General features: G+C 37.8%; 1 protein-coding gene across 1 annotated transcript in view; it reads left to right on the top strand.

The window, feature by feature from the left end:
* Window positions 1-27882, top strand: part of ZNF536 (zinc finger protein 536) — a 232030-nt gene that overhangs the window by 50002 nt on the left and 154146 nt on the right. Inside the window, exons 2-3 of the mRNA XM_070952958.1 lie at window positions 8174-8326; window positions 16950-18512. Of these exons, the coding sequence (XP_070809059.1) occupies window positions 8174-8326; window positions 16950-18512 (1716 nt within the window). The remainder of the gene's footprint in view (window positions 1-8173; window positions 8327-16949; window positions 18513-27882) is intronic.

The raw sequence follows: 27882 nt of genomic DNA, 5'->3' as shown, positions 1-27882 counted from the left end.
GACATATGACCGCAATTGAACCCAAAGTTCTTGTTGCTAAGTGAGACAGTTGTTAAGTGAGTTTTTCCCCATTTTATGAGCTTTCGTGCCACAGTTGTTAAGTAAATCATTGCAGCTGTTAACTTAGTAACACGGTTGTTAAATGAATCTGGTTTTCCCATTGGTTTGGCTTGTCAGAAGTTCACAAAAGGGGATCATGTGACCCCACGACACTGCAACCCATCATAAATATGAGCCAGTTGCCAAGTGTCTGAATTTTGGCCACGTGACTGTAGAGTCATGCTACAGTGGTCATAAGTGCAAAAAACAGCCATAACTCACTTTTTTGGTGTTGTAACATCAGCCACTAAACAAATGGTTGTAAGTCGAGAACTACCTGTATATTTGCAGGTCCAAGCAGTGTCGGACTTTTATAACTGACAGGTGGAAATTTTGTGAATGTGCAGATTTTCCAAGTGCCGTCTGTGAGTTTTGGATATGGCTTCCAGGCAGGGATGAAATCCAGCAGGTTTGGACAGGTTCTGCAGAACCAGTAGCGGAAATTTTGAGCAGTTCGGAGAACCGGCAAATGCCACCTCCAGCTGGCCCCAGAATGGGGAGGGAATGGGAATTTTGTAGTATCCTTCCTCTGGAGTGGGGTGGGAATGGAGATTTTGTAGTATCCTTCCCCTGGAGTGGGGTGGGAATGGAGATTTTGTAGTATCCTTCCCCTAGAGTAGGGTGGGAATGGAGATTTTGCAATATCCTTCCCCCAGGAGTGGGGAGAGAATGGGGATTTTGCAGTATCCTTCCCCTTCCTCGCCCATCAAGCTACACCATGCCCACCAAGCCACGCCCACAGAACAGGTAGTTAAAAAAAATTGGATTTCACCACTGCTTCCAGGCTACTGGGACCACCATGACTGGTTTTTCCCTATCCTTTCAACTTTCAATTTTCAGATCTTGATTTTTGTGATCTCTTTGTCTTCCGTTCTACTATCTCTCAGTATTGCCACATCAATTATCCGCTTATTTCTTCTTGTCCACCAGAGTTAAATCTGGTTATGTTATGAGCCAGGACTTCTATCCATTTGTATGGTTATTATTTAAACTTGTTTAAATAAAATGAATGTTGACTTAAAATAAATAATAATTATTCTGTGACCTCGTGTGCTCTCCAACTCTCAATGCATCTGGATGGCTCACAACAATGAAATGAAGAAATCACAACACAATCCATAAAAATGTAAAATAAAAAAATGAAGATAAAAGCGTGATGAAGTAAGGGGGGGTCTCACTCTGTCTACTCTACACTCATTCTATAAACATCTGTACTCTACAAACATCTGCACATTCTTTCTTTATGAACTGATAAGACCGCAAGATCTCCTTTGCATCAAGAGGCAGTTAGAGAGATGATCTGATGGAGCAAAGAGGCCCCAATGTACTTATTGATAATGGGGTGCTAAAGTAGGCCTATCTATTTCCTAAGATTCTGTAATCTAACCTCATTTCCTTTCAATAAACCTAACTGATGAGCTTTCTTGGTTGTGAGTGGCTGTTAGTGGCTTAACATAACATTAATTTCATGCTTTCAAGACACAGTGGGCTCCTTAGCTTAAGGACATGTGGTCAGATTTTAAATTCCTGTTATGCTTTTAAATTTTGCAGAATGTCTTTAGCCATATTTATGCAGAACGAATAGAACAAAAGTCTCTAAGTGTAAGGCAGATTTTAATGTCTTAGTAGCATCTGTAATACCGTTGGATTTTCTACCTAGATTTTTTTTAAGGGGGTAAAGAACTGACTCCCTGAATAATTCTAAATGGAGAGGAACATTGAAGCTTCCTTCTCCTTCTCCTTCTCCTTCTCCTTCTCCTTCTCCTTCTCCTTCTCCTTCTCCTCCTCCTCCTCTTTTCTCTCCCCCTCTCCTTCCCCCTCCTCTTCTTTCAGTTTAATCAATTAATAAAGATATGGCCAAACAAAGCTACACATTATAGTGATGTTTGTTTTATTCTTTTTTTTTATATCTGCAAAGTAGGATCTCCAACTTAGAGACTACATTGCAAACCAACATATTGTTACTCCTACTCCGCCAACCAGGAAGTACAGACTGTATATGACACACTCAAAGTTCAGCTTTTTTAGTTATCAGCTAATTCTTTCTATTGCTTCTAACTTTTCTGCATACAGAACAGGACTCTTCGATGACTTGTAGCTTTGGGCACTGCCCCTGCAGCCATGCTCCACCTAGAATTTCTGCAGGAGCATCTCCAATGGGCAGCAAAGCCCATTTGCTTATAGTTTGGATCCCCCAAAAGTAAAACTATGAAGCAGAAGTTTAGGGGACTGGAGGCTAAAACACCTGAAGAATGGTTGCAGAAACTGGGTATGTCTAGTTTAATGAAAAGAAGTATTAGGGGAGACATGACGTGTTCCAATATCTAAGGGGCTGCCCCAAAGAAGAGGAAGTCAAGCTATTCTCCAAAGCACCTGAGGGTAGAACAAGAAGCAATGAGTGGAAACTAATCAAGGAGAGAAGCAACTTAGAACTAAGGAGAAATTTCCTGACAGTCAGAACAATTATTCAGTGGAACAATTTGCCTCCAGAAGTTGTGAATGCTCCAACACTGGAAGTTTTTAAGAAGATGTTGGAAACCATTTGTCTGAAGTGGTGTAGGGTTTCCTGCCTAAGCAGGGGGTTGGACGAGAAGACCTCCAAAGTCCCTTCCAACTCTGTTATTCTATTCTATTCTAAGCTAATTTTCCACAAGCTGACAACAATCCATTTTCATGGGTAAGATTCCCACCTTTGCCTGCCTACCAGCTCCATATTTTCCCCAATCCTCTTGAATGTGAACCACTATTAAACCACATGGCCTTCACATTGGCCTGTTTTTTCCCGACCAATCCAATTGCTTTTTAAAAAATTTGCACCAAAGTAAAATGATAGTGGGAGGCAGGTCAGGTTTTTTCATCCCTCAGAATGGTGTTGCACCATCCTATGGTCAGAATAATTGCAGCTATTGCTAAGTCAGCTTAATATGAATACAAGGGGATGTGACTTTATAATGCCTTGTTATATGACCACACTTGGAACATTGTACCCAGTTTTGGTTGGCACGATATAAAAAAAGTTGTTGAGACTCTAGAAAAAAAGTGCAGAAAAGAGCAACAAATATGACTTGGGGGATTGGAGGCTAAAACATACAAAGAACGGTTGCAAGAATTGGGTATGTTTAGTAGGACGATGGGTGACATGTTAGCAGTGTTCCAATATTTGATGGGCTGCCACAGAGAAGACTATAGGGTCAACCTATTCTCCAAAGCACCTGAGGGCAGGACAAGAAGCAATGGGTGGAAACTAATCAAGGAGAGAAGCAACCTAGAACTAAGGAGAAATTTCCTGACAGTGAGAGCAATTCATCAGTGGAAGGACTTGCCTCTAGAAGTTGTGAGTGCTCCAACACTGGAGATTTTAAAGAAGAGATTAGACAATGATTTGTTTGAAATGATATAGGGTCTCCTGCTTGAGTAGGGGGTTGGACTAGAAGACTCCCAACATCCCTTTCAGCTCTGTTATTCTGGCACTGGATGAAGGGAAGTGCTCTGTGTTGCAGTTATGATTATTGGAAGGGGGTTGTTGCCACATCTCAGTTTGTCTGAACGCTTGTACTACCCAGGAAGCTGCCTAGCCTTCTCTATTAAACTTGTTCCGCTTTTCCAAACCTAGTTATCTTTTCTTACACAGTCACTCAGAATGCAAGGCAGAGTAGCTCTTTTGTTTCCCCGTGTCATTCAAGTGTCTAACAGGAAAAAAAAATAATAATAATAAAGTCTATATTTTTCATTTACCAAAAGAGCTTTTTGGTATAATCTTCATTTCTAATTACACAAACAGGGCAGAGCTATTTTCTCCTCACTGGTAGGCTTTCTTCCAAATCGGCTCTAAAATAGCTCTTTGTTTCAACAAATTCTTTGCCGATCCATATTAATGCTTAACAGTGTAACATGACCATACATGGACACTTTAAAAAAAAAGCACCCTAAACCCTTTGATAAAACAACAAAAGAGGCAAGTTGTTAAGAAGCCCAAAACGATGGTAACTCTTGCAGAATATTTAACATGAGGTCACTTATTAAATACCAAAAGCACTGTTATAAACAATAACCGTGACTTTCAGAAAAATGGAATTGATGGCATCGTTTTTACATTTCAAACGGCAGACAATAGAGTGCATTCTCTCTGTTCTTTATTTTTAAGCAATTTTATTGTCTTGGATAAATTGGCTGCCAGAGGAAGGCTAACTTTTTTTGGGGGGTGGGGGGGGTTTAAAAGCTTGGCAGAAATGATCTTCGGAAATTCCTCGCTAACTTAAGTTGGGTGATTTCTATTAATTTCTCCAGGGGAAGGAGAAATAATATATCAAGGGAAGGACTCTCCCTTAACTGTGTTACTAAACATCTCAGAAGGGCAACTTCCGTGGTTGTAAAGGCGATGGAAGAAACGTACTTTCAGATTTTGTTAATATAACCTTACAATAAAGTAGAATTAACCCATCTGTCTGAACCTCTCTCTGTGTGTATGTGTATGGGGGGGGAAGAGGGAGAGGGAGAGAGAGAGAGAGAGAGAGAGAGAGAGAGAACGAGAACGAGAACGAGAACAAGAATTGAAGAAAACTCTCAACTCAGTTTAGGGGCCCATAAATGTATGGTTTTTTTAAAAAAAGGTCCTTGTAGGTAAGAGTGGCCTCACTAGACAATCTACTGACTATAAGTTAAGTGGAAAGGACAATTCCCGAGACCACCCACGCATTGTCCTGCCTCTCTGTTTTCATTTTTGCTTTTTCAGAGGGATTAGTGCTAAACACGACAGCTTTTCAGCCTCACCAAAAAATGAATCTGAAGGATGGGGGGGTGGAGGGGGGAGAGATGGAAATCAATTTTGGGTCAAGTGAAAAAAATCAGTCTCTTAAATCTGCAAAGCGAGCTGTTTATCTTACAAATTTATTCTTCTTCTTTTTTTATTGGGCCACACATATCCCAGGCAGCAAGATAAAAGAGAAATGTCTAACAAGCTGTCATTAAGAGTGACATCTAGCAAAGCATAACTAGTACTCCGATTCCGTAAGTTTATCTGGAGTGGCTGGTTAGTTTTAGCTATCGGTTGATCTGCCTTTTTTTTTTTCCTTGTGCTGTATAATGTTTATAGAAACCCCAAACAAAATAAATGGATCCTTTCACACATTTGCGGTTTTGCACTTCATACATGCCGCCTTAATTTTGCACAGTTCAGAGTATTTTCTTCTGTTGAATTTTGTTTCCTGTTCAGTGCTGTGCGAATAATATGACAATTAAAGTTTCCTGAGGAATCCAGAAATATAAAATAGTTCAGTCCACATAGATTCTATGCTGTGTTACTGTTAAATACTTTCGGTGTTTCTATTCATGCCTCTTCCCAGCTTTCTAACAACTATTTTGTGTTAAGATTTGCTGGAAGGTCAAGCAGAACACTCAGGGAAATTTATTCTCGTGTTTTCTTTTATCCGATTGTTTATTGTTTTCATTCTAAGAAAACAAAAAGCAAAGCTACAATGTCCAGGGAATGTTAATGCTGTGTGTGATTTCCTTGACAGATATTTTAACCATTTCTCGCCTTTCAGAAACACAGGTGTATTTACTTTATGGACTATCGGGGAAATATATCCATAAAATTCACATATATGTTTCCCTGAGGTTTTTGGTTTGTTTGTTTCCCCTTCACTGTGGCTTGCTTCAGACTTTCTGCTCTTTCCCACACGTCTGTTTGTACACCGATTCTAAGCTTGATTTGTCATTGTTTATTTATTTATTAGTTTGTTTCTTAGATTTATTTGCCACCTATCTCACCATAGGGCTATCCTAGGCGGTTTACAAAGTTAAAAAGGAAGAAATGAAAAGAGTGTAAACAGAAGAGAAGCAAAATAATAGAACCACACAATGAACAATGAAAAAGAACACAATGAAAATATATCAATAACTCCCTTTTACAACCCTGTAAATCCCTTAATTCGGGACAGAGTCAGGGTGACTGGGTGGAGTTATGCATTTACTGGCTGGATTCCCTTCCTGATGCCACGCTGAGTTTGCAACAGATACTTTTTTTCTTTACACCCTAGGGGAGAGAACTTCTGCTGCTACCTAGGATTGAACTCTCAATCTTCCAAGTGGTGGGCAAACATCTTCACCACTAGGCCACCACACTGCTCAAATGAAGGGGGAAAAAACATCAATATGATAACAAAAAGATGGACGGGTGGAGAGCAGAGAACAAAGGAGGAGGGGGAGTGTGCCATCTATCCAGCAGTGACCTTCAGTGTGGAGTTGATCCACGTAACTCTAAATTCTTCCCCAACACTTGGCTGAAAACTGGTCATACATCCCACGCATTATCCTTGAAGGAACCAATGTATGGCATCAGATGAGAACAGTACCAACTATAATAACTATCGCATCCTGGACATAAACTGTTTCAACTCCTACCTTCAAAATGACGCTATAGAGCACTGCACACCAGAACAACTAGACACAAGAACAGTTTTTTCCCAAATGCCATCACTCTGCTAAACAAATAATTCCCTCAACACTGTCAAACTATTTACTAAGTCTGCACTAATATTAATCTTCTCATCGTTCCCACCACCCATCTCCTTCCAGTTATGTCTGTATGACTGTAGTTTTGTTGTTTGTATCCTTACGATTTATATTGATATTATTTCCTGATTGCTTATTTGTACCCTATGACTATCATTAAGTGTTGTACCTTATAATCAGTGGTGGGATTCAAGTAATTTAACAACCGGTTCTCTGCCCTAATGATTTCTTCCAACAACCAGTTTGCCAACTGTTCAGAAAGTTAACAACCGGTTCTCCTGAAGAGGTGCAAACTAGCTGAATCCCACCACTGCTTATAATTCTTGACAAATGTATCTTTTCTTTTTATGTACACTGAGAGCATATGCAACAAGACAAATTCCTGGTGTGTCCAATCACACTTGGCCAATACAAAAATTCTATTCTATTCTATTCTATTCTATTCTATTCTATTCTATTCTATTCTATTCTATTCTATTCTATTCTATTCTATTCTATTCTATTCTATTCTATTCTATTCTATTCCATTCCATTCCATTCCATTCCATTCCATTCCATTCCATTCCATTCTATTCTATTCTATTCTATTCTATTCTATGATACCTCAGTCCAGTTTTCCCTAAACCAACTTATTCTGAAGGTGGCATCAGTGGAGAACAAGAACAATTAAGAGTACAGTGCAGATAAATCCAAATGTGGAAGTTCTCTGAGATAAAGCTGTGGGTTAAAGCTCTTTTTTTTTTTTTTTTTTGCCTCTTGGATGCAGAATGAAGTAGGAATAATCATGTGACACAATTAAATTGCGATGGCATCTCGCTCTAAAGAAAAGAATAAAAGAAAAGCTGTAGCTTGGTATAATTTATGTGACAAGTTCCCACAAACATTGGGTATAGTCCATTTAATGGGTGAACAATTTTAAATCTCCTTGATTTCATTGTGAGAGATTTGCACATCTGCTTAGTTTTCTATTAAAACCAACAGTACTTAATGAATTAACCAAAGGCTTATATTTAAAAGTGCTTAATTTCCTGTGCATTACGCCTAATACCATTAATATTAGTAGCATCAATTGTAGTAATGTTCTTACCGCTTTCTTTAGTCTTCAAAACTTTTGAAAGGGATGCACAGCTTGGCTTGCATACGCCTGCATATTAACAGTCAAGCAAAGGCAAGAAAGAGGGGAAAAAAAACTTTTCTGGAAAAAAAAACAAGGAAGGAAAAGTTTTTGTGGTTTTTTTTTTTTAAGGATGAGAAAGTACTTAATAGGAATGAAGCAAAAGAAGAAATCAAACCAGCTGCTGACACAGCTGTTTCTTTTCTTGTCTAATTCAGTTCTGTATAAAGGTACCATATGCTGCTTAAAAACGATGATGGGAAAGATGAAATAATTTAAGAGAATAACAAGAAAATACATGAATTGTCAGCATTCTGTCAGATTTAAAAGAATGAAACAGACAGGTGTAGTATTGACATGTTTCGCTTTGTGTTGCATTAGCAGTTTGAGTGAGAACAACTTCTTGACATGTGCTGAAGTGATGTGAGAACGTTCTCTCTGTTTCAGATGTTGGAGAGGAAGCTGGAAGATCTGCCGGCGTCCAGCAGTCATCGCTGTTGAGAGATAGGAGCCTTGGGTCTGCCATGAAAGACTGTCCTTACTGTGGGAAAACATTCAGGACATCCCATCACTTAAAAGTTCACTTGAGGATACACACAGGTGAGGCCTCTTCATAAAACACAGTGATACTTTTATACAGAAAAGAAAGGGGTGCACAAAAAATGCTGGTTCGAATCTCTCCAAGGCTCAAGGTTGACTCAGCCTTCCATCCTTTCTAAGGTAGGTGAAATGAGGACCCAGTTTGTGGGGGCAATAAGCTGACTTTGTATAAAATATACAAAAGAATGAAGGCTATTGCTTAAAGCATTGTAAGCCGCCCTGAGTCTCCGGAGAAGGGCGGCATATAAATCAAATTAAAAAAAAAAAAAAAAAAAAAAAATGGTCTCTGGAAGTACAGAGACTAAACCACATCCTACCAGAATTATATCTGCATTCTTCTTCCTACCGTTTAGTAAGTAGCAGAGCTGGCCCTGTCGTTAGGTGGAATCAGTGGTGGGTTATCCCTGGTTCAGACTGGTTTGCACGAACCGGTAGTAAAACTGGTAGGAGGCCCCAATGATGTCATCATTGGTGATCTGCGCATGCGCGCGCGATCCCTTGCGAACCGGTAGTAAAGGTAAGTAGAACCCACCCCTGGGTGGGATGAAGGAAACTGAGATGGAGGAGGCCAAAATGTAACCTCTCACTCTTTCAACCTATGCCAGGATCGCGAACTTCTTGTTGTAAAGGATTGCTTTGCAATCCAAAAATTTCTCAATGTCATGTCCGAAACCAAGAACTGATGGTTATTTAAGGCTGAGTTCTTTCTTGTTTCTCACATAAGGACTAAGTCTTGCCAAATGGAGCATTCTACTATCTGCAATATATTCTGTGAACTAGTAGGGAGAGACTGTCTTCACCTGCTTTCTCTTACAATACAGTAACATCGGGGCTGAGTTGCCTCTTACTTCTCTAGAGTGCACCTCCCTCCCTCTCTCCCACCCTCCTGGAATTCCACATCCTCATTCCATTCCATTATACCTGGGGGATTTTCTAGATCAAAGGGCCAGTCCATCTCTCTCTCTCTCTCTCTCTCTCTCTCCTCCCCCATTTATGCCATTCTGCTGCAGCTAGAACACAAGATCACGGGGAGAGGGGTCTCCTTAACATGGCATATTATTTGGATGGGGTACACAAATGTGTAGGAAAAGAGGCAGCTGAGCTTGAAGGTGGGGTTAAACCTATCATTAGTTTTGAGTCATTGCATTGCCAGAAGAAACCTAAGTCTTGCCTCCGTGAATTCTGTTTATCTTTATGTAGTGCCATCTAGATTAATATCAGGTGCAAATAACCAGGAATATTCATTGAGTTCAAAACACATAAGAGTTTATTATTGCATTCTTTAGTACAAGAATCTAGTCAACTGATGGTTAAAGCTAAACTGATGCTAGATAAAGCTCAAGATCAGCCATCTCTTCTCCTACAAAAATGTCCTCTAACGATGTGTTGAGGTCAGTGTTGATGTGGTTGAGTATGAGTTGTCTTTGGGTGTTCTAAATAGATAGATAAGCATTGTTTCATACATCAGTCTCCACCCTGCTTATTGTAGATTTAAGAGCACCAACCTCCCCTTCACTGAAATATCGAGACTATTCAAATAATTGAAAGATCTATCTCTGTTGATTTTGTAAAATGTAATAAGGGACAATCCTTGGTTGAAAAGTTGTGTGTTGTTCTGTATGACTATGTGCGTGCACATTTCTACATTGCAGGCATGTTTTCTGACCTGGCCATTGGCCAATTATCAAATAGATTTTTTTTTAAAAAAAAAATGTCTAGAATGATTGCCATTGTCCAGGCAGAGGAGCACAGGGAGGTGCTGTGAGATATCTCAAAAGCTTCCCTGAAGTTTCAAAAGCAAACTATTTTCTTCTACATGTCCTTCTGTTGTCGAAGAATTTGATTTAAACCGAACTGTATTGTTTTTGCAAAAAACAGACTGTTCTCTTCCAAACTTCAGTGAAAGAAAAAAAAATACAAAACTGAAAGACGTATATTTAATCTGTTTTTAAAGTATTTTAGAAATGGCAAATATTTATTTTAAGTAAAGGCCAGAAAGAACTGCTTATTTTGCGTTTGATTAATAGATGCACAAATGTCTTCATTGTTCTTCTGTTTAGAAAATGCATGAACATAACAAAACATTCTATGTTTGAGAACAAACATGTGCAAGGAATTAAATAATTGCTACATAAGTTGAAAGGTGACATGGAGATAAAGAACCAATGGAGCAGAAGCGCTGGGCTATCTGCTGCAAGGTTTAAACACTTTAGCATTTCCCCCCTCCTCAATTTTATAATCACTTTAGAATTGGAATTCACTCCAATTTTCTAATTCTACTCTTGGAATAATATTGGAAAATGGAAAGAAATAGTAATTCACCCAAGCATGTTAATGGCATAAGGGACATATTAATATTTTAAGTCAAAGTTTAAAGTATCCCCCCACCCCAATATTGTATGCTGAGGCAAGAAAAACCTATATCCCACATAGAATTCGTGGATTTAAGGTGTGAGTTGTATAAGATGAAAGATTGACAAACTGTCAGTCCTCTGGGTAAAAACGGGAGACTTTCTGTTCTGAAAAAAATTCAGTTTTCACATTTAGGGAACAAAATCTGAAACTTCAGATAGAATTTTGATTCATCGATTGAAATCCATTCAAATCTGGATGCAACCAGCCTTGGAGAATTGTGAACCAGTCTGGTTTTGCATCTCAGAAAGTATGTAAGTGTTAGTTTGGGGTTATATTGTCAACAAAACCAATAAAAGAGCGAGGCGATTGGTAGGAATAAAATTCTCTAAGATTCTGAGGCAATGGAATGAGGTTTGTTTTTTTCACCCCAAGTATTGGAATCCAGATTTGTTCTGGAGAACTGACAGACAGACTGGACAGCCCATATTATGAAATTAACTATGAAAATCACTATTACAAGATGCGCTCATCCACTCCGTGGGATGGTTTTAAAAAGAAAAAGCTATTGTTGACTAATTATCACGATTACAACCTATTACACTCAGGAAGAGAGTCACTAGATGCTTCCTCATAACAATTTGAGACAAAGGCTCTCTTGCACCACTGTGCCCTCAGGGTTTTCTTAGAGGCCATGTTAGGAAAAGAATGTAAGAGATGTATCTGGTAGGGCAGCTGCAGCGCACTGAGGAGAATGAATTAGAAAATGTAATCTACAGTACACTAAAAATTTCATTCACGTTGTATATAGTTCATTCTGTTCAAATGTTTACATGTAAAACAAGGACTGTTAGACTCTGCTGCTGGTCTTTTCAGAAGGCCCTAAAAAACTTGGTTTTCTTCCCAGGACTGGGCTCCCAAGAGAGTGATAGAGATGGTCTCTGGGCTTTATTGATGGTTGTTTATGATGTTTGTTTGTTTTTTATTTTATAGCATGTATTTTATTGTTTTTATATATTCAATTGTAAGCAACCAAATGTCATTTATGTGAGATGAGTGGCGATGATAGATAGATAGATAGATAGATAGATAGATAGATAGATAGATAGATGATAGATAGATAGATAGATAGATAGATAGATAGATAGATAGATAGATACAATAGATAGACAGACAGACAGATGATGATGATGATAGATGATGGATGGATGGATGGACGGACAGACAGTCAGACAGATAGATGATTGATAGGCAATAGATATAGACAGACAGACAGACAGACAGACAGACAGATGGCGAATTAAATACTTCTTCCTCATAATCTTTCATTGTAACTAAAAGGCCACTTTTTGTTTCTTTGTTTGTTCATACGAACGCTTGAAATGAATGAAAGTTGATTTTTCCCTTGACTCCCAAAGCTCCAAAACCCCTTGGAGACAACTGTTTTATGGTCTTCGTATGGGAAGCCTCTGTGTGAAGAATTTGTGAGGTGCTGATCTGTTCACCACTTCTTGTTCCACAATGTTCATCAGCTCCTCTTCAGTCCGCCATTGTGTCCCCAGTAGTCCACATACAGTAATATTGGGATAAATGCCAATGTCACTCAAGACTAGGCAACGGTAGCTCTCTAAATAGGCTTCTTAAATCTGCTTCCAAACAAAGACACTTTTTCCTATTATTTTTCTGTCTTTTTTTCTTTCACACACTTTTCTTCCTTCCTTCCCCAAAGTAGTTTTTTTTTTTTTACACTTGGTGTGATTCGCCCGAGTTCAGATTATGATCTATGAGTTGAAAACAGATCGACAGGATTGTTCCTAATCGGAAATTACAGTCTCTTCTTAAAATTGCTACAGATAGTTGTCATGTGTCTGAGGAATACTCAGTATGACGTTGACAGAAATAAACTCAACTCATGCCATCTCCTGGAAATATCTACTAACCGTATTTACAGAGGCAAGATGGATTAGAAACATAATTGAAGAAAATGGCCTCGTGCACCAGGAGCAAAAACACTTTTGTCACTGGCTTTTTTAAAAAAAAAATATTCAAAATTGAGTTAAAAAGATTTTTCCCTCCCCCATTTCTTATCTGTTTCTCCAGATAACTCCATCCTAAATATTATACCGCTCGCCTTCCCTCGATTTAATGACATCCCAAACTTTTGTCGAAAATAATTGATTGAATTTAAATAAACTTAAAAGTTTAAAAGGTAATGTTAACGGTATATATTTCCTACCAAACACTAAGTAGGGAAATATCCATTAGTGGAATTAACTACAGTTTCTAGGTAGCTAACAATGTGGTGGTGTATACAGTGGGGCTAATGAACGCTGCAGTGGGTGATATTTCATTATACAAATTAATGCTCACATTTTAATGGGAAAGTCACATAATGAATCTCAGCTTCACTGACAGCAATTAGAGACACAGATTGTCCCCTTCTGGACAAGACACTGTTTAGCAATAAGCAGCTGTGTAAAAAGTCTTCAGGTTTGCAACATATATACACACACACATATATATATATATGCGCTTTAGAGGAAATGGCTGTACAGTTTATATTAATGTACTGGAGCTTCAGAGCTAAGGAGCATCCATATTTATTTCTTCTAATATTAACTATGTAAAAATATATAGACTAAATAAATATTCAGCATAGGATTTAAATTCAATTATGTGGCTTTGCTGGGAAAAAAAAAGAAGAAGAAAGGAAAGAAGATGATGAGGAAGGTTTAAATATTATCCAGCTAGTTGTGCAACAGAACAGAATGTAATAGAAATAAGAATCTTATATCTTTTTTTTCCCCCTTTGTTTTTGGTTTGCATATTTCATGGTAGCAAGGGAGTAAAAAAGAGTCAAAATGCAATTTGTATTTCTGACAAACAGATGAGCTATGTGGGGAACATGTGCACGATCCAAAAATAATCCCACAGAACCTTTGATATTCCATTTGGTTTCAAAAGTGTGAAGTGAGTGATTAGAATGATAAAAGAAATTACTGAGTAGGAACAGGGCAGAATAATGAAGTAATTAAACCATGCTGCAGTTCTTTTCTGAAATACCTTCTCTTGCCATTGATGAAATAGATTATCAATATCTTATTAATTGATTGAATGGCTTTTAAAAATGCACACAGAGTGGTTCAGTATGTGTATTAGAATCTATCAAGGGACATTTACTTGTTCATTTCATTATTCGGTGATATATTAGTAATTTTAATTCTTGAGGATAAACGATAGGCCTCGAAGGCTTAGGATACCAGGATTTCCAGACAGAGTTGGAGAAGACCTCTAATTAAAACTGGACAGTTAAATGGGTAATGTGACAGCTTTTCCCTATTTTGATCAACTTCCAGCAACCCAGAGCAGCATGGTGAATGATAAAGGATTATGGGATTTGCAGTCCAAAACATTAGGTTGTTTACTCAAATGCAGACAAATACATGGAAAAATGGCCTCATTCAGCATAAGGCAGCCTTCCATAGAACAGGACCTCCAAAAATTCTTGAAATGTAATTCCCATAATTGCCCAGTTCAACTGTCTTTGAAAGTTTGGACTCTGCACTTATTTATAAACCATACAGTACACTCAAGACACCTTTTAAGACAGTCACGAAAATGTAGTACTTTTATAGGTGTTGAATATTTTGGATATAAATCCTTACCAGGAAATCTGTATCTATTTTTGGCTCATGTTAATTCCGCATTCAAAAATATTTTCTATCCCTGTTCCACATTAATGCACATTTTGACTGGAGATGGTTTTTGCATTTGCAGGCAGAATAATATGCATTTAATTCAAATTTTATTCAATTAAAGTTTGTCAAATACCTCACATTTTGCTAAGTGCCTTGTATGCCTTCAAGCTAGGAAGTAGAACAAAATTCAGAAGGACGTTTTTTCCGGATGGACTAACTGTTGGTCATTGGTGTAGACTTCAAGGATTAGAATTTAGAAAAGCAGTACAGTGAAATAACAGAAAGAAACAACTGAGTCACAAAAGAATGATTCGTTAATAATGGCAGTGTTAAATAAGCAAACATAGGTGGGAGTTTGAAGGTTCTGTGCAGTTTCTTAGTTTTCCCAGGACTATGTCCTTCTGGGCAGAGAGTTCTGATGTGGTTCCTGCAATCTGTTGGAGCCCCTCTCCAGTTTAGGAGTAATAGCTCCAAGTCACCACTGGGATCACTTTGGCCTTGGCATTCCACATCCTTAGTAGTTACTCCTTCAGGCCCCTCCATATATATGTTGGAAAGTCCAGTAAACCCACTGTTTGAAAGTTTTTTATTTTTTTATTTATTTTTAGAGAAGACTTGACACAAAATAAAATGTGATAGGCCTTTTAGTTTCTTCACCAGTAAATTGTGAAGCCCTGGAGAGGTTCAAATGTCAAACTTCCTCCTCCACATTGTCACCATTCTCTCTTGAAACTACTTAGAATGTCTTTCATGTTTGTGTTTTAAGAGATACACATTTAAGCTGTGTCTGTTTCCAAAATGGCACCCACTAAATACCCAAGTTGTTGGGACGATAACTCCCAGGTTTTTTTTTTGCTGAAAATCACTTTGCTATCTAGAAATTCTAGGAGCTGCCAGTCCAACTTTCTTGAAGGCCATAAGTGAAGGAGATGAACACATCTGCATAAGAGTAAAGAGCCATGGTGGTACAGTGGTTAGAATGCAGTACTGCAGGCTAACCCTGCATCCCACTGCCAGGAGTTCAATCCTGACTGGCTCAAGGGTGACTCAGGCTTCCATCCTACTGAGGTTGGTAAAATGATTGTTGGGAACAATATGCTGACTTTGTAAATTGCCTAGAAAAGACTGTATGTATGTATGTATTTTATTTTTTGGTGACATGGGGACAGATGAGAGAAGTAGAAAATGAAGAAACGACATTAGGGTACACAGTTCACAGATGGCTTGTCTTAATGTTTAAATCACTTCCGAGAAGAAAGAAATGTCCTTGTTATTTAGATTGCTCAGAAAAATAATTGTTGTTATTGACAGAACACCATTAAAAGAAGCTTCTAAGACTGTCAGACTGCTGTCTGTTTCATTGACAAGTCCAGCAGCTAGGTCTTAAAAAGAATCACTTGATAGCTGCTCAAGCAACACTCCTATGTATTTACATTTCTGTTTCTTTACCCAGCTTTTCTTTTTGGGGGTGTACATGTGAATGCCTGTAAATATTTCACATATGTGCTGGAGGACACCTAACACTTCTTTGCAATCAAAAACAAAGAACCAAATGGGCTTTGCACTAAAATAAAATATCAAACCAAAAACATCGTATGTATTTTAGAAGGCAGCTTAAGCCAACTCTTACTCTTGGAAAGAGATCTTATTATAGGTAAATTACAGATTTTACCAGTATACAATAGAGGAACCATTAGTGCAAATTTAAAGCACTGCAAAAAAAGCAAAAAAAAAAAAAAAAAAAAAACCCACCACAAAACACACCAGTAGATAATATTAATTTCAGGGCAACAGAAACTATTTTGTACCTTTTTATTACTCTTTTTCTCTTTAATTTTTATCGACTACCTTTTATCTTAACTATATGTTCTTAGCCTGATGCAATTGCAATGCACTAAAATCGTATTAATATTTTATAGAAACCATATTTATAGTTCTTTATTTGGAAACAATGCAGCAGGTCTGCAGATCCTTGAATCCTTCTGGAATGGTGCCCTCCAAATAATGATAAATTACTTGTGCAGAATGCCATTTGCTAATTATATCCATGATTTACTGCAGAGCAAGACTTAAATCATTCATTTCAGTCTTGCGTAACAGTGCCATAAAATTTTTAGGTTTAAAAATGGTTTCCATGTGTATAATTTAAACAAATTTTAGTGCTATTGTATACAGAAAAACATTGCAGTCATCCATTTGTTATATATTTTGTCTCTCTCTCTTTCTCTCTCTCTCTCTCTCCTCCCACCCACTGCCCTCTGCTTGTACTTTTAATGATCACGGTGTGGAATGGTGTTGCTTCATTTTCATAATCATAGCTTCTAATTCTACAGCAGCTTTAGCATATTAGGTTAAAGAAAAGATGGTTGATTGTGTGCTTATAGCGTGTCAAGCTCGTAGAATGCTGTTTAAAAGTGGGGGGGGGCTTTAAAATTTTAATTTAATATTAAGGAAGAAATTACCTTGGGGGGGGGAAGGTTCGTGGTGGCCATTATTATTGTAGAAGTGTAAAGCTCTTGCGTTTCGTTTCATTTTTTTTCCCCTCCAGTAAATTTGCCTTTTGATAATTGCAGGTGAGAAACCTTACAAATGCCCCCACTGTGATTATGCTGGTACCCAATCTGCGTCGTTGAAATACCACCTGGAGCGACATCACCGAGAGAGGCAGAATGGCGCTGGATCCCTCTCTGGACAGTCTCAAAGTCAAGAGCACAAAGAAGAAACATCAAGTAAAGGATCCATGTTTGTGAGACCTGAAGTACTGAGAGGAGCTTTCAAGGGTCTTCCTGGCATAGATTTCCGAAGTGGAATGGGATCTCAACAGTGGTCACCAGGAATGCTTTCTCCAGGAGAACACCCAGGGCATTCAGTTGGAATCTCCTCTGAGGTTTCTTCCGATAACATGAAGGACACACCTTGCAAAGGGACACGTTTTTCTGACCTAGGCCGAGCATATCATAGTATGGTTGGAAATGGAGTGAACTTCCAAGGGTCTCTTCAAGCTTTTATGGACAGCTTCGTCCTCAGTTCCTTAAAGAAAGAAAAAGAAAAGAAAGACAAAGTCCTGTCCAGTTGCCTTTCTGCAAAACTTTTGGGTTCAGAGACTAGTGAGGAAAAGGTGCCCATTAAACAGAGAAAAACAGAAAAATCACAGTATGAACCTCTTGATCTCTCTGTCAGGCCAGATGCCGGCAGTCTTCCAGGTTCATCCATTACTGTTCAAGACAATATCGCTTGGCACGGCTGCTTGTTTTGCTCCTTCACAACATCTTCTATGGAACTAATGGCTCTTCACCTTCAAGCCAATCATTTAGGCAAAGCAAAGCGTAAAGATGGTGTTTTAGGATCAATGAGAAATGGTAAAGACCAACCTAGAGAGGCCGTGGCTTCAACCAATAAAGCCAACCTGCTGCCCATTTCTTTACAGTCCAATAAAGATTCAGCAGTTTCAAATCTGATAGCTCAAGTGGATGCTTCTGAAAGAATGACCCAGGGACCCAAGGATTCTCCTGGAGAACAAAAGAATTCCTCGTGGCCTGGTCACGTGGACTCCACTTTTTATAATTTTGCCGCTGACTTCTATAAGCAATTTGGCGTCTACTCTGGCGTCGGCGGAGCACACAATTCTTGTACCACTGCGGACATGGACCTCAAAACCCAGTCTGAAGATGACCCACCCATGATGCTTTCCGACCCCATGAATAAAAATGCTACTGATGACCTGTCCGACATTGCATCCTCTGAAGATATGGAGTCTTCCAAGGAAGAAACGATTGATGAGGATGATCTTGAGCCCGAAGCTGACCTTATGAACCAACCCTTGCCCAATCCAAGCAAAGATAGCAGTGACAGAGGAGACAGCCTACAAAGCTCCGTAGCCTCCAAAAACTCACAAGGACTCCTTTCTCCTTTGCCGTCTTCTGAAAAGCAATGGCACACTTTGAATCTGCTTTCCCCCCACGAAGCCGCACAAGTAGTAATGAAACCCGAACCGACGTCAACCCCACAAGTCCTGGAGAAGCAAGTAAACATGCTGTCGGTCCTAAGAGCCTACAGCTCTGATGGCTTAGCAGCCTTTAATGGACTGAGTAGTAGCACAGGAAGTAGTGGATATATCAAGAGGCCTGACTTGTGTGGTAAGTTTTAGAATCCTTCTTTCAGACCATTTCAGAAAAAAAAAAAAAAACTCATACAAAATGACTAAGTCAGTTTAGTTATATTTGTTAGAAAATTCGGCTTTCAGAAATGTCTAAACACGATGAGATAAACGTCTCCTTTGTTCTAGAGCATGGATCTCTGTTGACTATAAATGGTGCTTCTGTGGAAGAGCGTGGCCTTTTAATCTGGTCCAGGCCATTCAAAAAAAAAAATTACGTTCATGTACTTTTAAATTAGATTAGCAGTAATATAAGAGGATTGTATTTATAATATGTGATTGGGACATTTGCTGCTCCAATGTTTTAGCATTCTGATTTGGTTTTATTTTTTTATTTTTTATTTTTTTTAAAAAAAAAACTGATGTGGTAACTTGCAAACTTTTCAGCATCTGAACTGAGGAAAAGACACTGGACACTTTGTTAAGCCTTAGCCAAATGTGCTTCTCTCTCTCCTCCCCACACCCCCAAAAAATTCTTTATGTTATATAAGGGTATAACACTAAAAAATAAAAAAAATCCAGTCAGCTATTCCAATATGTACTTATATTTTTATAGGGGAATTTTGAAAGTCCTCATCAGACAGGAATCTTTCATTATTTTCAAAAATTAAACCCTTTCAGTTTTCTTATTGGAAATAGTGTGATCATCAAATAATATAATGGACATGATAGACACATATATTAAATTGTAAAAAAAATAATAATCCAAAATCATCATTATTCTTGAGTATATTTATATAGTTACTATTTTGCAGTCAGGTATGATTTTTGGAGTCACCAAATGGCAGGATGTTTTTTTTCTAGATTGTGCTGAGTATATGGAGTTGACAAATTGTCTAGCCAGGGTGAAGAAGTTCAACGTGTGACATAACACACACACACAATTGCCATATAGTTTTGGCATGATGGATTTTGATCGTGGGCAGATTTGGAAGTTTTCCTGAGAGCCACCACTTGGGGACTCCAATATCCACAGAGAAATGTAATACTCTTTTTATTCATTACTTATTTTAGTTAAGAGTTTTTTTTCCCTCCCTTTGATCACCCTATAACCCATCAGCAAAGAAATAGGCTCATAGTGCTCCTGGAACCCCTTCTGATGCAAAATGACACAAACATGGAGATCCGAGGATTCTATTAATCTATCTTTTAATATCTCCTTTTACACTCTTCAAGAATAGAAAGAACTGCACAAAGCATGAGTCAATATTCCACCGAGTTAGTGGTGATTGTTACCCAAAAGCAAGTGATAATCTGATGTTCCAGCGCCAGTTTGGAGATGGGTGGGGAGCATATAAATGCATTCATAGTTTTGCTAGATGGATACCACTCCTTCTATCATGAAAGGAATGCTTTGAAGACCAGCTGCGCATGCAATGAAATGCTTCAGTTTGTCAGATCCAAAATAAATTCTGATAGCACAGCACCAAGAAGAAAAAGTCTTAACAAAGCAAAAGCACACAGTCTTAAATTCATCTAATGAGCCTCAGCGGGTAAAACAAGAGAAAGCAGCTTACAAATAGTTGTTGGAGAGACAACTGATGCCACTCCTCTCAAATTTGCGATTCACAAATCCACACCCTTCAAATGGCATTCAAACTCAAAAATATACCACGGTGTTGGTTCCAAAAATGTGACCCCATTGATTTCCTAAATTGGAAGTTTTTCTATCAAGGGAGAGGTCTCCATGGTAGATTTTTTTAAAAAACTGAATTAGAATTGAATAAATACAGGAGAGGTTTCAAATTGGTTTCCCCTTCTCTGATTCTTTATTTTCCACTTAGAAGAATAAATAGATCAAATGAGACATCAGAACTAGTCCTTTGCTATATATCTGGCAAGCCATCTGAAGGATATGTTCAAATTCACCCACGAGTATTATTTTTGATTTAAAAGGAGAGAGAGGGAGAGAAAAAAAATTGAGCTTCTGGATTCTTGACATTTAAGGCATCAGGTCATAGATATATATAGTTTCAAGAATTAGCTGAAGTTACACATTGCATGGACCGATAATGTATTGCATTCTGGGAATTCGGGACTGATCACATTTGCCATTCTAAGCCCAGAATCTGTAACTATGCAGAGCAAAGAATATTTTTCAAATTCTTTTTTTTTAAAGTGGGGGGAGGGTAGGAGAAAAAAGTGCCCACTGTGGGATTTCTGACAGTTTGAAAAATATTGACAGCTGTTAATGTTATGCAAATTAAAAGCCCCAGTTTCTCTCCTTTTAATAGCTATTCCATTTCATCGTTCTAAAAAAGGGGGACTGCCCAAAGAAACTAAAATAGGAACTTTCCGAGTTGCTAATTTCAGGGCAAAGTTTAATCTTAGTTTCTATTGAAGTATAATATCCTTTCCCCTCCTCTTCCTTCTCTATATATTTCTCAGCTACTCTCTGGACAGGATTCTTGTTTGGTCTGCTCATTGAGAAGTGGATTGATGGGATTTCCTGATAGAAACCAGAAAATATTTGCTGGTTGGTGTTTTGTGATGTTTAGTGCTCCAAAAGCATGCTTTTCTCGAAGGGCACCTGTAAACAACAGTAATAAGGGATGAACCTTCAATGGGTATTCATTCAAAACATGTTATTAGATTTGCAGCTAAGGTATCATTTAAATGTAAACCAATCTGGGTCAGGGGGTGGGAGGCAAAAGAGAAAATCACCGCTGCTTGAGTTGAATTTAGAAGGTTTAAAGAAGCTTAGAAGCTTCTAATAGAAGACTAATGTCAGATATCACTAAGCTAAGCAAATATTTTCATCCACATTCTTTTCAACCCAATTCAATCAGCTTCTTGGCCAATGGGGTGCTAATGCAATCTTTATTGCCTTCCTTTATGACTAACCTACCGTAGATCCCATTGTCTTCAAATAGAGTACAGACAAAACTCAATATTGCTTCACAGTTCAGTAGATCAATTATGGGTATTCACCATGTGTTTTTCTTGGTATGTATTTGCTGCTGAGAAACATGGGATCCACAGGTTCCTACCGTGTGAAAACCCAAGAGCATTCAAGGTGAAAATGTGTTTTTCTTACCCATAATAAAGATCAACCATCTTTTCACAAATGACTTGTGAAGAAATATTAGTTAGCTTGAATACTTGTTAGAATGGAAAGAGTAGGCTATATACTGTAGAAATTTGAAAAATAGATTTAACTTCTGCAATTTTTTTCTAGCCTATTAAAAACAGTTCTATTCTCAGTCATATGACCAGAAAGGAAGGGCAAAGGAGTCTTAGAATAGAGCAGAAGGCAACATTATGAGTCCTTACCCAACTGTTTCTTCAATAGGGAAGTGTTGGAGAAAATGTTTCCTGGATTTTTTTTACCTCAGTCTCTCTCTCTCTCTCTCTCTCTCTCTCTCTCTCTCTCTCTCTCTCTCTCTCTCTCTCTCTCTCTCTCTCTCTCCCTCCCTCCCTCCCTCCCTCCCTCCCTTCCTTCCTACCAATCTTTCCCTTGAGCAATCTTTCTCTCCACACCAAATCTGGTCTGGTTTTGTTATGTTTCTGTAGAGTTACTCTGCTAATGGATGGACAAATGGACAGATAGTCCTTTTACTTAATTTCTTTCTGAAATACTGTTGGGTTGAAAAAAAGAGTAGAGGGCAGGACTGGGACAAAAGAAATTAATTAAATTGCTTTAATTGAATTAACTTCTAAATTTAGTTCAAATTAAATATAGTTAATATAATTAATGGTTTCTCTTTTGGTGATATTAATAAATGCAATTTGATAACAATTTTTAGTTTGGGGCTTATACCGAAAACTTTGGGATGAGGCACATAATTATTTGGAATCTCAGGTTATAAAATAGAGGACTTATTAAATAATGTCTATATAATGTTTCTTCTCATTTCTAGTTGGCGAATTAAAATGTTCCTGATAGTGCAAATCCAGATTGTGAAACTCAGTTTTTATAATAGGGACATTCATTTATTTAAGTTGGGATAACATCTGGGATAATGTTTCGCATTCATTTCACCTTGTTCCCCCAATTATCTTCATTGGCCTTATGATTTAAATCATATATGATTCAATTAATGGTGAATGCAATGGTGGAACAATCAGTTAAAATACTATCTTTATTAATACTCTATGTAGAGAAACAGGCTCATCCCTCAATCACATCCTCTTGACTCCTAACTCAGATAACAATGGTTACTAGTTCACATAATAATCAGTTGTTTCCCTGCTTTCAGCATTCAAGTTTTATCTGTACATTTTGGGAGATTATAATTATATCATGTATTTGCTGGTACCATGGGCATTAGCAGAAAATTCAAAGCAATAATAAGTTGCTCATCCAAGCAACTTCATCAGTCAGAGCAAAATTAGTTAGGCAGAGAGTCAGAGAATGGTTGGAATGTACCAACTCTTCCAGGGGTTGGAATGTACCAACTCTTCCAGGGGTTGGAATGTACCAACTCTTCCAGGGATTTCTCCCCAAAATGGGTTGCAACATGTCAATGAAGACTCAATCATCCAGGCCAAAAGAGATGCAATGAAACATCTCAGATTAACGAAGTTTGGTCCAGTTGGCATGTTTCAACCTTTAGACACTTTTAGCTTGGATGATTGAGTCTTCATTAACATAACGATGAGTTTGGTTCCACTGCCTTTCATTAAACTAACTATGGTTTAGTCATATATTACATTGTAAAAGAGCAGTGGACCCAGATTTGTACACACATGCCACACACACACATATTTACTTGTGTCTTACTTTATTTTCAACTCAGCATCATACATCAGGCTCATTAATGGCACAAGGAGTCTGTGCTTTCATTCAGTTATGCTTCACATAAATTGTTGAAGTAGCCAGCAAGTTTGGAATAGTTTAGTGTGAAATCCAGTGGGATGACTTTCTGTTTTGTTTGATTTGGTTTTAAATTTCATGAAATGAACCTAAAGCAAAAAGTTTATTTTGAGTTGGAGATAGACAGATCACTGTAGGAATTCCATCTATCCTGAAAGCCACATTAGCATACTGTATAATGCTTTTATTGACCCAAAGCTGGCTGTAAGGAATGGATCTTATTTGAAAGATACTTTATGATATGCAAAATAGGATGTGTGTTTACGTGTGCGCTTTGTGTGCAAAGGTATGAGAGACTGTGAACCACTATATACTTCAGATTACGATGTTTAGTAGACATCACTTCTCCATTTCATACCACTTCCACCATTTCAATGGAACAGCTTGCCTTCAGAAATTGTGGGTGCTTCATCGTTGGAGGTTTTAAGAAGAGACTGGACAGCCACTTGTCTGAAATGATGTAGGATCTCATAGGGGACTGGACTAGGAGACCTTTAAGATCCTGTTCTGTTCTGTTCTGTTCTGTTCTGTTCTGTTCTGTTCTGTTCTGTTCTTCCAAAGCATCTTTAAGCGATTAGCAGAAACACAGAGAGGAGAATACAGCTAATTGGAGTAGTTGTGTCCTCTGACCGTTTCTCGTTAGGCAACCTATCCCGTTATCTGTCAATATCATACAAACATGTAGAAGCAGTGGGACTTCGTATTTACAGCTCTATGCATGGAAACCTCCGTCAAATCAAGAATCGTTCACATTTAGAAACCCTTTGGATATAAGTTTCTGAGTATGAAATAACCCACCAAAGTGTGTTAGCTAGGTTTCCTGGCATGGGTCAGATCCAGTGGTGGGATTCAGCCAGTTCACACCACTTCGGGAGAACCGGTTGTTAACTTTCTGAACAGTTTGGCAAATTGGTTGTTGGAAGAAATCATTAGGGCAGAAAACCGGTTGTTAAATTACTTGAATCCCACCACTGGTCAGATCTACTTGGTGTCAACTTGCAAAGCTTTCAAGTTGCCATGAGCAGGAGGGAGGGAGAACCGAAGTGAATTCCATACATTCTTCCTGACCGCAATCAGAAGGAGGGTGTTAGGTTTCACAGCCAGCCAAAGTGGTTAATTGGAGAATGTGATTTATGAAATGGCCAGAGAGGAGGGGAGAGACAGGATCATAGGGGAACGTAAATCTACGTAGGATCAGTCCTAACTGCATCCGAGTATTGCCGGAATGGTGCTCCTAATAAATGAATATATTTCCTTTGAAGTTTGGATCATGGCTCATGAATTAATGAGGGCATCTTTCGGAAACTTGACACTTGGTGCATCCAATCCTCCCCAATAACTTTCTGGTGTTCTTGCCTTAATTAGGGAGTTCAATTCAATTCAACTTTGATAAACAGAAATAGCAGTATTAGACATCCTGAAACGTACATTGGAAAGTTAAATTGCTGAATGCTTACAAAGCACTTGTTTTGGAAAAATAACTTGCCTTCAGACTTGCTTCCAGAAGTTGTGAGTGCTTTCCTAACAGTGAGAACAATCAACCAGTGATTGTTGAGTATTGTCTAGAGGCTTGCCTTTAGAAGTTGTTGGTGCTCCATTACTTGAGGTTTTTTAAGAAGAGACTGGGCAGCCATTTGTATGAAATGTTCTCCTGCTTGAGCAGGGGGTGGGACTAGAAGACCTCCAAGGTCCCTTCCAGCTCTGTTATTCTGTTAAAAAGAGAATTATACAAATACCATTCATTGTTTGACAAGAGAGCTGTATTCTATATCAATTTGGGTGTTTTCCACCCCCAAGGGCTTTGGTTGTTTGAAGTTTCTTTAACCGCTGCTGCAAATAAGGCTTCAATAAGACAATAAAAGGTTTTGATCTTCCCTAAAGATTTTGATTTAATCCTGCAAGTATAAAATTAAACCTTTCTTAGGGAACATTTTGTTGTAAAATAGGCACACTTTTAGGAGAACATAGGCTGCTCTTGAATCGTTCTCTTCAAAAAATATATATATATTCAGATTGGTGGATAGTGCCATTAATACTGCTTTGCCTCTATGCAGCACCAAAATAAATTTAGTTACAGCTATATAATGTCAAGGATTTCCCTTTGACTACACTTATTTTAGAGAAACAATCAAATTCTTCCCTGACTTTTGAACTGCTGTATTTCCCAAACTTTCAGTTACAGTTGGTGCTATTTGTAAAATAACCTATGATTTTCTGAATTAGTCATTGATGCTCATTTCCAAGTATCATCAGGGCTACTTTCTTCCATCCAACATTTCTCTGATTTTTTGGAACCATAGTTCAATTCCTAAAAATAGCTGGATCCAATTGGACTGGAACTGTGGTATCAAGATGTGACTTTCTTAATAATATGTTGCAATATTTTCAGGATCAGACTCAATAAAGATAATAGAAGTTATAGGTTTAAATATAATTCTCTTTAATCATAATAGGCATTCTATATTCGCTGAATATTCAAGATAGAAGCAAGGAAAATGGGGAGGATGGCTCCTTTTATATACAAGGGGCGGAGCCAGGAATGGGAGTGGTAAAATATGAATACATTAAAGCTCAAGTAATAAGTTAACCCCTGGTGTTCCATATATACATTATTTACACATTAGAGAATAAGGCATTTACATCTGACAAATCCCCCTCTAAATGCCGGTTCGTTATACAACACCAGTTACATTCAGATTCAGGACAATATAATACATATAATTTAGAAGTTAAATATTTGTGTTGTTTAGAAGGTAAGGGTTTTGTTAATATGTCAGCTAATTGTTCAGAAGTATCACAATGTATTGCTTTGATGAATCCGTCTTGAGATAGTTGTCTCACGTGCTTAAATTTTATATCAATATGCCTGGACCTTTGTCCAATTGCATCGGATCTAGAAATTTCAATGGCCGCTTTATTATCTTCATGCATAATAAATGGTAAAGTAGGTTTCTTCCAAACATCTGTGATCAAATCATTGAACCATACAAGGTTATTTGCAGCTTTAGACAAGCAAACATATTCTGCTTCTGTGGTAGAGGTGGCTACCAGTTCTTGTTTACCAGTATACCAGTAAACTGGACAATCGTTCAATAGAAAAACATAACCAGAGGTACTCTTTCTGCATGATGTATCACCAGCCCAATCTGCATCAGCATAACAAGTAATTTTTGGTTCTTTGTCATTATTGGGTTCCAATATTAAACAAAAATCTAATGTACTTTTCAGATATCTTAAAATTCTTTTGACAGCTTCCCAATGATACAAAGTTGGTTTGCTAACATATCTTGACAATAAATTGAGAGGTAATGCAATATCTGGCCTAGTCCAATTAGATATATAAAGGAGTGAACCTATAACTGATCTGTAAAATGTGTTGTCTTTAAACTCAGGGGAAGATTCATCATTGTTTCTAAGAAAATCAGTTTGCATAGGTGTGTCACATGTTTTGGCATTATTTAAGTTACATTTGTTTAGGAGTTCAATGATTTTATCTTTTTGAGTAAGTTTGAATCCCCTTTTTGTTTTGTTAATTTGTACACCAAGGTATTTATTCACTCTACCTAGTGATTTCAATGAGAAGTGTTCGTTTAACTTATTTACAAAGATTTCCCTGCTCTCTTTATGCTTTCCAATATATAAAATATCATCCACATAAATTAATACAAATTCAATATGATCATTACTCTTTTTTACAAAGAAACAGTTATCAGCAGTGGTGGCGTTGAAATCCATGGTCTTTAGTACTTTTACCAAACAATCGTACCATCTTTTGCCAGATTGCTTCAATCCGTACAGACTCTTATTTAGTAACCAAATTTCGTTCTTATTAGTGTATTGACTGTGTGGTGCTCTTACATATATTTCCTTATCTAATTTTGCATGTAAGTATGCAGTCTGTATGTCATATTGAAACACGTCTAGATTGAGTGCAGATGCTACTACAAGAGCTGTTTTGACACTCTCTGTTCTCACTGTGGGTGAATATGTGTCAGTATAGTCTTCTGGATATTTTTGTGCATAACCTTGTGCAACTAGTCTGGCCTTGTATAAGGTATTACCTCCTTCTAAATTCTTAATTTTATAAATCCACCTGGTACCTATAATTGTTTTATCCTTAGGTGCGATCGCAGGTGTGAATACATTTAATCCTTGTAAACTTTTCATTTCTTTTTCCATAGCTAGTTCCCATTTTTCTCTTTCTTCACGGGGAAGTTTCAATACTTCCTCATATGTATTAGGTGTTATTTGTTCTCCATCCATATGCATAATATAATCTTTGTATTTATTTGGTATTTGGTTTCTATTATTTCTAATATTTCTTTCAGGTTTGCTATGGTTGTCATGCAAATATCTGGCTTCCTTTTTTGTTAATGTGTCTGTCTTTATTTTATGCTGACTATTTGTCCAAGTTTTGGTTTTGTTCTTACTTTTGTTAATATTTTGATTTTCTGTTGTTCCTTCCTCGCAAGATATATTATCTTTGCTTTTATTAGGAAAAATTTCATTAAGGTGCAACTTAGACCAATTGGCC

The sequence above is a fragment of the Pituophis catenifer genome, unplaced genomic scaffold, assembly GCF_029215685.1.
Source record: "Pituophis catenifer annectens isolate HBS135680 unplaced genomic scaffold, rPitCat1.0.hap2 SCAF_13, whole genome shotgun sequence".
Lineage (NCBI taxonomy): Eukaryota > Metazoa > Chordata > Lepidosauria > Squamata > Colubridae > Pituophis > Pituophis catenifer.
The sequence above is the reverse complement of the archived record's forward strand: the minus strand, read 5'-3'. Positions and strand labels throughout refer to the sequence as shown.